Source organism: Leptinotarsa decemlineata, unplaced genomic scaffold, assembly GCF_025532065.1.
Source record: "Leptinotarsa decemlineata unplaced genomic scaffold, Ldec_3_MD MMD2_tig00026340_RagTag_RagTag, whole genome shotgun sequence".
NCBI lineage: Eukaryota > Metazoa > Arthropoda > Insecta > Coleoptera > Chrysomelidae > Leptinotarsa > Leptinotarsa decemlineata.
The window spans coordinates 407,609-420,227 of NW_027412694.1; the positions used below are offsets into that span (position 1 = coordinate 407,609).

At 32.4% G+C, this 12,619-nt stretch overlaps 1 protein-coding gene across 1 annotated transcript in view; it reads right to left on the reverse strand.

Moving 5' to 3' along the window:
* LOC111506814 (midasin) overlaps positions 1 to 12,619 on the reverse strand; it is an 88,904-nt gene that overhangs the window by 34,011 nt on the left and 42,274 nt on the right. The window contains 1 exon segment of the mRNA XM_023162020.2: positions 9,768 to 9,912. Coding sequence (XP_023017788.2) covers positions 9,768 to 9,912 — 145 coding nt within the window.

A 12,619-nucleotide genomic window follows, 5' to 3' on the forward strand; every position in this document is an offset into this window, starting at 1 on the left:
TTTTGCTGAATATGGAGATGGTGAAGAAAATGCTAGAGGCTCAGAAAGGGTCCTTTACTCGAATTTATGATGCTGTGAGTAAACTACTGAAGGATGGAAGCCCGAATGTTATTGAAGTTAGAGAAAAAGTACGGTTATTAAATCAAAAAGTTAAAACAATGAGTGATTTCGACAAGCAGTTATTTGATTTATTGTTAAAAGAAGATCCCGATTCTTTAAGTGAGGAGATTGGATTGGCTGATGAATACATGACCAGATATCATGAACTGAAGTGTATTATTGAAAGTAATTTAGTGAATCTTTCGATGAAACTGACAGCATAACGTCCAACTGTTCTCACTCCAAACCTAAGTTGAAGCTACCAACTATTGAATTCCAGAAATTTGGAGGTGATGTGAAATACTGGCTTCCATTTTGGAGTCAATTCAAACGTATACACGATGATATAGATCTTGCAAAGAAAGACAAATTTCAATATCTTCTTCATGCAACCATTCCTGAGTCTCGTGCTCGTCAGTTGGTAGAGAATTACCCACCCAGTGCAGATAACTATTCTAAGGTAATAGAAAGCCTTGAAGGCAGGTTTGGAAGAACATATCTCTTAGTGGAGGTGTAAGTACGAGAACTGCTAAAATTGGTTATTAATGGCATTAAGAATAAAACAAAACTGACTTTCTTATATGATATGTTAGAATCATAGTTGAGATCGTTGGAAACTTTGGATGTTAAATCAGATACGTGTGCAGCCATGTTGTATCCACTCGTGGAATCCTGCCTTCCTGAAGATCTTATCAGAGTTTGGCAGAGAAGCAGTGGCTATGATGTCGATTCTACTTTGAAAGCTCGTTTGGAGAACCTAATGACCTTTTTTAGAAAAGAAGTACAAAATGATGAGCGAGTATCGTTGGCAGTCTCTGGTTTTGATATAAATGTAAAAACGAAAAAACACTTTGACTTTACTTCAAAATCTATGATTTCTACTGATTCAGGATTATTGAACAGCAGAGACCAAAAGAAATGTAAATTTTGTAATGACAGACATAAAACTGAAGACTGTTCGGAAGTGAAAAAGTGGACTCTATCAGAGCGAAAGAAGAGATTGATTGATCACTGTTGTTGCTATCTATGTCTCAAATTTGGACATATTGCTAAGAAATGCAGAGTCAATTCTATATGCTCGATTTGCAATGGCAGACATGTTGATATTATGTGTTCGAAAACTGAAGCACTTGTATCATAGTCTAAAGAAATAAATGTTTAGAATGTTTTGTTAAATAATACCTACTCCGAAGTATTTTTACAAACATTAAATGTGAAAGTCAAAGGATCCAGTAAATCACGGGTGGCACGAGTTATTATCGAGACAGGTTCACAAAGATCATATATAACTCAATCTGCTGCTGCTGAGATGCTATATGAAGCTGTTAAACGTGAAGAAATGGTGCATGCTTTGCACAGTTAATCACTTCTGTTACCGAGTTCGAGTGAGCAATCTCAATGATGAATATGCTTGTAACTTTGAGGCTTTGGATCAAGCGATAATCTGTAATAATGTCACCTCCGTTAGACAAGGATTCTAGATGAATGAATTTCAGTCGTTGTGAATAGAAATTACAGATTTGAAAGGAGGTACCATTGATATTCTTAATATTTGAATATTACTGGAGTTTTTTCCCAACACCAAATCGTTATTTTTACACCTCGACACGTGTTTCGATCACCAAGTGATCATCTTCAAGAGGAAGTTTTATCTTCCTCTTGAAACTCCTCTCGAAGCGAAGCAGTAACTCGTCTTGATAATGCCATCTGAGATGATGGCGAAACGTCGACTATCGAATAGTACACAACGGATGAACACCCGGAAAAACAACACATCATATTCTACCATCCGTGAAAACCTACATTGTAATATATATATATATATATATATATATATATATATATATATATATATATATATATATATATATATATATATATATAGAATATAGAACAGAAAATAGAATATAGAAACAGAAGGTAATAATCGGACATAGCACTCAAGAAAGTGGCAAACCATAGACACGTGTTTAGGGCTTTTGTCCCATCATTAGTATCGAGCAGCCAAGTGTAAGGATGGGCAACACTTGGTTATCAACAGATAGAAATACAAATGCACAGAGCCACCAGCAGGAGCCAACCGCACATTTGTGGTTTCAGTTGATAGATCTTGTGTTTACAAGAAAACTATCAAAATAACCACGGAGGCAGCTATAGCTACCTGTGTGACATCCGGGTCCAGGAAATTATACGAATATGATATAGAAACAGAAGTTAATAATCGGACATAGAACTCAAGAAAGTGGCAAACCATAGACACGTGTTTCGGGCTTTTGGCCCATCATCAGTATGGTGCAGCCAAGTAAGGATGGGCAACACTTGTTTATCAAAAGATAGAAATACAAATGCACGGAGCCACCAGCAGGAGCCAACCGCACATTTGTGGTTTCAGTTGATAGATCTTGTGTTTACAAGAAATCACAAATGTGCGGTTGGCTCCTGCTGGTGGCTCCGTGTATTTGTATTTCTATCTTTTGATAACCAAGTGTTGCCCATCCTTACACTTGGCTGCACCATACTGATGATGGGTCAAAAGCCCGAAACACGTGTCTATGGTTTGCTACTTTCTTGAGTGCTATGTCCGATTATTAATATCTGTTTATTTATGTATATATATATATATATATATATATATATATATATATATATATATATATATATATATACAGAGTGACCCATTTGAAAGCGGGCCACCTCTCTAAAACTGTTATTTATTATCCGATTCAGAAGTTTTTTTTTTCAATAGATAGAGCGTCAATAGTTCTATTAGAGTGCTGTGAAGTCGAAATATAAATAAAATTTTCAAGGCCTACTTCGAATTTTTTTCAAGGTCAAAAATCCAAAAAACATACTAGCGATTTTTTTATATGAAATTTGACGACGCCACTGGATTTGTGATGCTTTCAAATGGTTGTGACTGAAATTTCAAGATAAAATAATGTTTTTTAACAGAAATATGGCATAAGTAAAATATACCAATCACTGTCAAAATAATTCAAATAGTTGTATATTAAATAACAATTTTGTAAATAATATGGTTTGAAATACTTCTTCAGAACATAACAACTTTATGTGCGATATAGTTATCTTTATTAGCACACTGCAGTTTGTTGTCAAAGAATAGAAATACACATCTTTATATCATAATATAATTATCAATATTAAAACCATAAATGAACCACTACAAAAGAATGTATTAACATGACAATGCCCACACATTAAATTTTGGACTGTTCCACCAAATCTCCATTCAATTCGATACATTTATCATATCGTTTTCTAATGTTAACCAAAACATTCAATAATTGATTTGGGGTGATATCTCTGCAAGCCTGTCTTATTCTTTCACGCAGTTCCTCTTTGCTCGTTGGGCGAGTTTTGTATACTGTTTCCTTAACGGTGCCCCATAAAAAAAAATCAAGTGGAGTCAAGTCCGGGGATCTGGGGGGAAACTCAATCAGTGAACTATTTCGCCCTATCCACCGATTAGGAAAATTTTCTTCCAGCCAATCTCTAACAATCCTGCTATTGTGGATGGAACAGCCATCTAATTGAAATAGAATATGGGCCTCTTCTGCTAGTGGAAGTTCATCCATAGCGTTGGAAAACTCGTTTTTCAAAAAATTCAAAAAAATTTGACCATTCAAATTGTTTTCAAAAAAAAAGGGGCCAATTATTCTGGTATGTAATATTCCGCACCAAACATTTATTTTTTGGGAGTACTGTCTTCTGCAATTTATTATCCAATGTGGATTTTCTTCCGTCCAGTACCTTGAATTTTGAGAATTAACTGTTCCATTGGTTGTGAATGTTGCCTCGTCACTGAACAAAATTTTTTTCAGAAAATTCCTGTTATTTAGATATTCTCCTTGAGCCCATAAACTATACTCCATCCTCTTTTCATTATCGCCTTCTTCTAAGGTGTGAAGAAACTTTGGTTTAAAGGGCTCTTCATATTATTATATTTCCTAAGATTTCTCCTTATTGTTTCACGCGGTAAGTTGATGTCCAAACTTGCAATTCTCACACTTGTTTTCGGATTATTATTAAAATAATTTCGAATTCGTTCAGAATTATTTCGTCTCTGCCTTTGTACAGTATTAATATTCTTCAGGATATGTTTACTAACAGCTCCATACTGATTGAAAATTTTGTTTACTCTTCCAACTGTAGCTCTGCTAATATTTCGACGCTCCGGATGCATGTTATTGAAAATTCTACATACTTCCCTTTCGGATCTGTCGTTGTTACCACGAAGTTTTACTATTTCAATTTTCTCCTGCAAAGTCAAATTATCTGCCATACTTCTTTATTAGTGTAGGTACTTGAAGAGTTATAAACTTCACTATTAATACTGACAAATTTGTGTCTTTTCGTCTTTTATTTTAATGACTTGTCATCTCCACGGCAACTTAACTTTCAAAGCCTTCTAATAAAAATAATATTTTCGAAATGTGGCATCCCAAACATGTTTGAATGAAACCAAGATATGTAGATATTCGGAATAACTGACAACCACCAAAGAGGAACTGCGTGAAAGAATAAGACCAGGCTTGCATAAATGTTACCCCAAACCAATGATCGAATTTTGATCGAATCTTATGATTAGTTAGCATTAGAAAATGGTAGAATAAACGTATCGAATTAAATCGGAAATTAGTTACAAAGTACGGAAATTAATGTCTGGGCACTCTCATCTCAATCCATTTTTTTGTTGTAGTTCATTTATTTCATCAGTATTGGTTATTATTGATTATTGAATATTGATTACTATTTGATGTATAGATGTATATTTCATTTCTCTGATGACAAAAAAACTGCAGTGTTTTGATGGACATAACTATCTTCTATACTTTATGGAGTTGAAAGAAACATAATTTGACACCATTTTGAATAACTGCTGTTTACAAGCTCGACTGCTAACGACGTGAAAGAGCATTTTAAACGATATTATTAATAATATTGTGATTTAATATGACGACAATTCGAAATATTTAGATAAAGTGATAAAAATTTTACTTATGCTATATTTCTGTTAAAAAAACATATTTCATCTTGAAATTTCAGTCACAACCATTTGAAAGCATCACAAATCCAGTGGCGTCGTCAAATTTCATATAAAAAAATCGCTAGTATGTTTTTTGGATTTTTGACCTTGAAAAAAATTCGAAGTAGGCCTTGAAAATTTTATTTATATTTCGACTTCACAGCACTCTAATAGAACTATTGACGCTCTATCTATTGAAAAAAAAAACTTCTGAATCGGATAATAAATAACAGTTTTAGAGAGGTGGCCCGCTTTCAAATGGGTCACTCTGTATATATATATATATATATATATAAATTAACGGGGTCTCTCAGACAAAAAATTAAGAATCAAAACTCTGCTTTACTTTGCCAAGCTTTCGCTTCTAATGGGAAGCTTCTTCAGGGCCTATAATTTATTGAGTTGTGCGTTTTTTTTGCCAATGAATAACATTACAATTCATACTTTTAGTAAAAATGAGTGAAAAACAATGATTCGAACATATAAATCGACGAAAGAGAGTTAAATATTGATGGATTTTTCTTTGGTTTGACAAATGTCATACCTTCACATAAATGCCATTTTTCAATGGGCATGATGATTTGATAATCTTTGACTCTAAAGGGAGAGTTGATTGATACAATTTTCATTATTATCATTGTGTTTTTTGGTGTAGTTCCAATAAGTTACTGTATATACTGCTGAGATTATCAATGTCATTCTCTTATTCATATAATCAGAAGACTTATTGATTTCAACCATTTCAAGGAAAAGGCGTTTGGAAATGTTTTTTTCTGAATGTAAAACTTTGATATTGGAGTAATTTGGTTTATGTCCTGTTTCAATAGAATGTTGCGCTAATGCACATGATCACTTTTATGTGAAGTTATTCTATCTTTAATAATTCTAAATGTTGTTCCAATATAATCCAAATTACAATTGTTACAAGGAATCTTATAAATCACATTTGACTTTTTTGTAGTATCCGTTTCATCTTTCAATTTGGTATTCAAATTCTTGATAGTTTTGATATTTTTTTGGCATATTTTGATATTTTGTTCATTATGAAAAAAGTTTTATTATATTTGAAGATAAATTTACAAGATTAGGTATAGATTTATGAGAAAAATTGATAGGGGAAATATTATTACATAAATTTCTGTTGATTATATCGGAATTTGTATTACTGCCAGTATTGAAGAAGCTTCCCATTAGAAGCGAAAGCTTGGCAGAGTAAAGCAGAGTTTTGATTTTTTGACTGAGAGACCCTGTTAATTTATTTTACTGTACATATCTCCAGTCGCTAAGATTCTCAAACTTCATGTCATGTCATATTTCTCTATTTTCAAAAAAAATATATATATACGATTTCTTCACTTTCAAGTGGATTTTGCTTCCTTTTGCTTCACTATCTATATTGATTCCTTCCTGTACATTTTGTTCACATGTCCAGCACTTTTTTGCATCCGCAAATGTACCTATATTATTTGTACATAACAATTATTTTGCATCCGCGATGTTGCCAAAGAATCAAATCGTAAGATACCAATTGAAATTTAGATTTCACCACTCTCATTCATGTTATGTCTTTCCCGACATATGTTAAGACGAAAATGAGCAGCTTTTATGAAAATTTTGTGAAAAAGTTATGAACAGAGATGAAGCATAATTTTTAAAAAGCAATCCAACTTCCAAATTCAGTACAAAATTTTATCTAATTGAGTGAGCAAAATTCTTAATAGTCATGTCAATAGTTAAGTTATTTGGATCAATGAAGGAAGTGGTCCAAAATATTCAGCTGAGATAGTTACAAAGAAATACTTATCAAAAATGGGAAGAGAAATGAAATTAAATGAACAATTAGAAGGGAATTGAAAAAATATCAGAACACTCAAATACGTATGTTTAAAATAAGTTTTACCGTTATATAAAAAATTAAAATGAAATACTCATCAGTGTTCATTTGAGGACGATTGCAGATAATAATAATTGAAACGTGTCGTGAAGTAGCTTGGTTTGAAATCTCTGCTTTCATTTTTTCGTATTTTTAGTTTTTCATCTAAAATGTAAATTAAACGTAAGGAAGGAATAGCGATAAAAATTAAAGTAATTGTAGGTAAGACAGTTCGAATAATTTCAATAGTTTGCCCTTCTAATAAGTATGGATTTGAAAATTTATTTAAAAATAATATTATAATTAACTGGGCTACTAATGCAGTAATAATAATTGAATTTTCAAGTCATCATTTCTAAAGAAAGTTTAAACTTTATAAATGGGGTTTGAATCCAGTGCACTAATCTGCCATATTAGAATTTAGAAGTTAGATAAGGTAGTTCTGAGTAATCATGTTTGACAGGAGGAAAATTCTGTAATCATTCAAGAGATGATCCATAAATTATATAAGCCCCCAAATTTTTTCGTTAAAGGGTAAATGATTCTCATAAACTTCTGCACCTTGGTCTGATTTCCTCTCCAACTAAAGATTTTGAATTTATTCCTCATTTAAAATATTCAAACAACGACGATATACAAACTAAGAAAAAAAGTAATTTGAATCGAGGATTACCAATTACAGAACAGGTTCCTCTGAATAGACTAGAATACCACCAAAATTTTTAATTTTCAAGAACTTAACTATTACTAATTTAATTTTTATTTTCTACATTTAAAATAGTAGGGTATCTAATCCTAGTCTGTTCATTGAATTTTCTAACTTCATTATAACAAATAAATTTCAATAAAATTTAAAATTTCACCTTATAAATTTATTTTCAAAAATTTTTTTACACCAATTCATTATTACTAATTAAATCATATTATTTGTATAACCGCAACTGCTGGCACAAAATTTGTTAACATTATTTTTATTATCAAATCAAAATTTCTTCAATATTTAATATTATTTATTGCAAATTATTTTTATTTAAAAAAATTATCCACTTCACATTTCAGAAATTTCTATTTTTTCATAAATTTAATATTGAATTCAGCCCTTCTATTGAAAATTGGAATAGCAAAAATGGCAATTACTCTATTAACTTGGCAAAAATTAAGTCCTATAGTTATTTTAACATATAATCTTAATACAATTTATTTTTTTGTTTTTATTATCATTATTTCTGCTATAGTAAGAAGAATTTTAGGATTAAATCAAATTAGATTACGAAAAATTTTAGCGAATTCAGCCCTTCTATTGAAAATTGGAATAGCAAAAATGGCAATTACTCTATTAACTTGGCAAAAATTAAGTTCTATAGTTATTTTAACATATAATCTTAATACAATTTATTTTTTTGTTTTTATTATCATTATTTCTGCTATAGTACGAAGAAATTTAGGATTAAATCAAATTAGATTACGAAAAATTTTAGCGAATATTAGCAAGAATTTTATTTATATAAATAATTTGATTTTGATATTTTTGTATTTACTTTCTAATTTTAATAGACATTATTATTGAAAATAATTTTTTTAGTAACTTTTATTCTAATTACTTTTACATTAATTCCTTTGTCCTTTTATATTCGAATAACTTCCTCAATGTTAACTTTTTAGGAATGAATTAATTTTGATTAACTCCTCGAAATTTAATTTTTGAATTATTTTATTAAATAGATTTACTTTAGTTGAATTATTTAAGGTAGTACAAACTTTTAACCTTCAAAGCCGACAATAGATTTTTATCTAAGCCTTAAAAATTAATTTTACCTTTAAATTTGCAATTTAAAATCATTTTTGACTATAAGACTGGCAGACATTTTCATTTAGAAAATAAATTAACAATTTATTGCTTATTCTCAGCCATTCCACCGAACAAATGGTTATTCTTGACTTATCATAAAGATATTGGAACTTTATATTTTATTTTTGGAGTATGAGCAGGAATATTAGGTACTTCATTAAGAATTTTAATTCGAGCAGAACTGAGAAACCCTGGAACTTTAATCCGTAATGATCAAATTTATAATGTTATCGTAACTGCTAATGCTTTCGTTATAATTTTTTTATAGTTTATCAACTTCAACTTTTCAGACTTCAATACAAATATATGGAAATTCTGATCTGGGAGTCCCGAAGTCACGTTTAATGGGTATTACAGGGTTGCCACGACTTTTGGACAAATAGGAGTCAATTTAATGCGTGAAGTGAAATGAAAATATACATTATGTATATATGCTTGCGCTCCCAATCGGATTTATGATGAACTAAAAATGAATATTTACTTTCATTTTTGGCACTAACTTACTTCCATTGAATTGTCTATTACTGACATCTGGTAAGGAAAGAAGGAAAATTAACTGAACCAGAAACAAGCCATGAATATATCCGTTGGGAATCTGTAATATGGTTGGTTTCAGTCGTTTATCTAGAGAGATATTTACGATGACTATTTTGCGTCCGATATACGAACGTAAAATACTCACGAAAGGAAAATGTAATGTACCGAGCCTATTGATGGACGCAAAATGATGCTTCCTGTGAAAAGCCGTGTCAAATCGCTAGTAAAAAATAAAAATATCACGGTGCGACGCCTTTTAGGCTAGGGCCCAATTAGCTTATGTATTAATCTGGTTCTGATCATAATTAGCAACGTGCTCCGAACACAAACAAATTAAAATTACTTCATGAAATACCACTCACCTTTCAAGTCTCGATAAGCCTCCCATTGAGAGATCAGACCTATCGCCTCTTCCGTCCTCTTGCCTATAAGTAATTCCTGAATGGCCTCAAACGATAGTCTTTCTGCTTCTTTGGCGATTTCATCCAAGTGTCGACTGTAATTGGTCTGAAATGGCGATAAAAAAAATAAATCATTATTTTTCAGCATTTCGCTGAGCGAGAGATATGTAAAAGTAATTGATTGGTATGTTGGAACTGGCTGGGAAGGTGCCCAAGAGAAGATGGTCTAATTGATATCAAATATTTTTTTTAACTATCTAGTTGATCTGAATTGGAAAACACGGAAATCGCACGTTATTGAACACGATTTTTTTTCAAAACGATATTACTAGGATTGGAGTGAAAATACACAAGATGCTTTCACTTTTGGGTTATTTTTCGTTTTGAATACATTTTAATACATATAACAAATGTGTATTTGACTGCTGCCACTGTCTGTACTTGAAAGATATTTGAGAAAAACTATTATTGGGGACTTTTTATTAACGTCATAGAACTTAAAATAATAATTTTTTGTCTGTTTGTTTATCTGAACGAATTTGCGGACAACAGCTAGTCACTACATAGTATTAAACAAAGTCACTTTCCGCTGTCTGTCCCTATGTATGCTTAGATCTTTAAGACTAAGCAACGGATTTTGATGCGGGTTATTTTATTAGATAGTGATTCAAGAGGTAGGTTTATATGTATATAAAATGTATAATAGAGTAGAGAAACACCGATCATTTTAAAGGTTTCTAATGTGATGTCATAATCAAAACACTTTTTTGCGCTTACATTGCAAACGCTGGTTGAGTCCTACGAAATAGATCAAAATATTATACTACAGTAGGAGTAGCGCGGCGGTACGCGTACCACTGGTGGTACGTTACAGGTGGTACGCCTGAGTGGGTGCTTCAGGTGGTACGCGTGAGGAGTGACGGCTCCGGGGGTGGGGCGACCGAGATGTCTTCCCCGTCTTCCGCCACGCCAACATTCTTCCGCCTCACAATATTGTCACACTGTCAAAAAACGCAATAAAGAAACGAATTGCCGATATGTCTAATAATATTGAACTACAACTCGCTTTAAAACTCAAAAAATGCACTTATTTTGCACTTCAAGTGGACGAAAGCACCAAGATGTTACAAACATGGCGCGGCTACTTATTTTCATGCGATTTGATTATAATGAAGAGGTGATGGCAGAATTTTTGTTCTGCAAACCACTTGAGCCAAATACCACAGCGGAACTCATTTTCAAGGTAATTGATGAATATGTTCTCAAAGTAGAATTCCTTGATCCAAGTGTATTGGCTTGTGTACAGATGGGGCTAAGGCTATGTCAGGAAGATTGACGACAGGGCTAGCAGCAAAAATGAATGGAGTTGCTCCTAAATGCAACAGTACGCATTGTGTCATCCATCGAGAAGCGTTAGCTGCTCAAAGTATGCCGGGAAATCTTAACTCAGTTCTATCAGGTGCTGTGAAAGTTATTAACTTCATAAAGGCATTAAACACAAGATTCTTCTCCATAATGTTTGAAGAGGTGGATGGCAAGGTCCAAACTTTACTCCTGCATACAGAAATGAGGTGGTTATCTCGGGGGAAAATTTTGATCCGTCTCTTCGAACTGAGATCAGAAGTTTTTGTTTTCAAATGAAAAAAAAACATGACATAAAAAAATTGTTTGCTGATGAAGAATGGTTGTCAAGATTGGCTTATCCAGCCGACATTTTTGACAAACTCAACACACTGAACTTGGGACTTCTGGGACCAAACACAACAGCCTTCACAGACAGTTAGAAAATAAACTCCTTCAAGAGAAAGTTAGTCCTGTTTTGTTCACAAATACAGGAGGAGAATGTATCTGCATTTCCCACTCCATCATCATTTTTTGAAGAAAATGAAATATTTCCAACGCCAGATATCGATGCTCCTTCGGAAGGCCTTCAAAAAAGTATTTATCTGAAGAATATTCAAAAGTTGACTGAATCAAATCTTTTTTCGGGAGCCTCACTTATTGAATTGGAACTGAAAAAAGTTTTATTGATCTTACAGAAGATAGTTCCATGAAAGATTATTTTGAAGATAAATCTTGATGTACTTGTGAAGCACTGTTTGGAACCTTTGGTGTAGTAATGAATATTACTGAAGTTTCTTCCCAACACCAAACCGTTATTTTAACACCTCGACACATGTTTCGATCACCAAGCGATCATCTCCAAGAGGAAGTTTAATCTCAATAAGTTCCATTACTCCTAATGTTGATATTTTAATTACAAGCAAACAACAAGTTTCGCAGTGAACACTATAAAAGTATATTTTGTATGATTAATTTTTTGTTGAGATTGCATTAATTTTTTATTTGTATGTTTTTAGATCTGTAGGTAATAGATGGTAGATGCTGGTCCCACCCGGCATCGCCTGGTGAGATACAATCGCAAAGGCTTAGGCAGTGTGAACTTGCTTTCAGACTAACGTTTCGTTGCTGTGCCGCTGTTTCCGATTTCACGGGTTACAAAATACATATATCTCAAAAATTGCATCCAGGTGATCCCAAAAGGCGATTAGAATTTTGTAATGGGCTAATAACAACTGATTTTCCTGTTTTCCTGGAAAATGTAATTTGGACAGATAAAAGCACTTTTACGAATAGTGGGATATTCAACGGAAATAACGAACACATTTATAGTAAAACCAATAATGATTGAGAGTAAAGCGCGTTGTCATATCTAAATTATACGTTACCAGTTTATAGCAGAATCAAAATATAGTAAGCAGTAGAGTTGTAGGTTGTGGCAAATTATAGATAATACACAATACTATTACGAT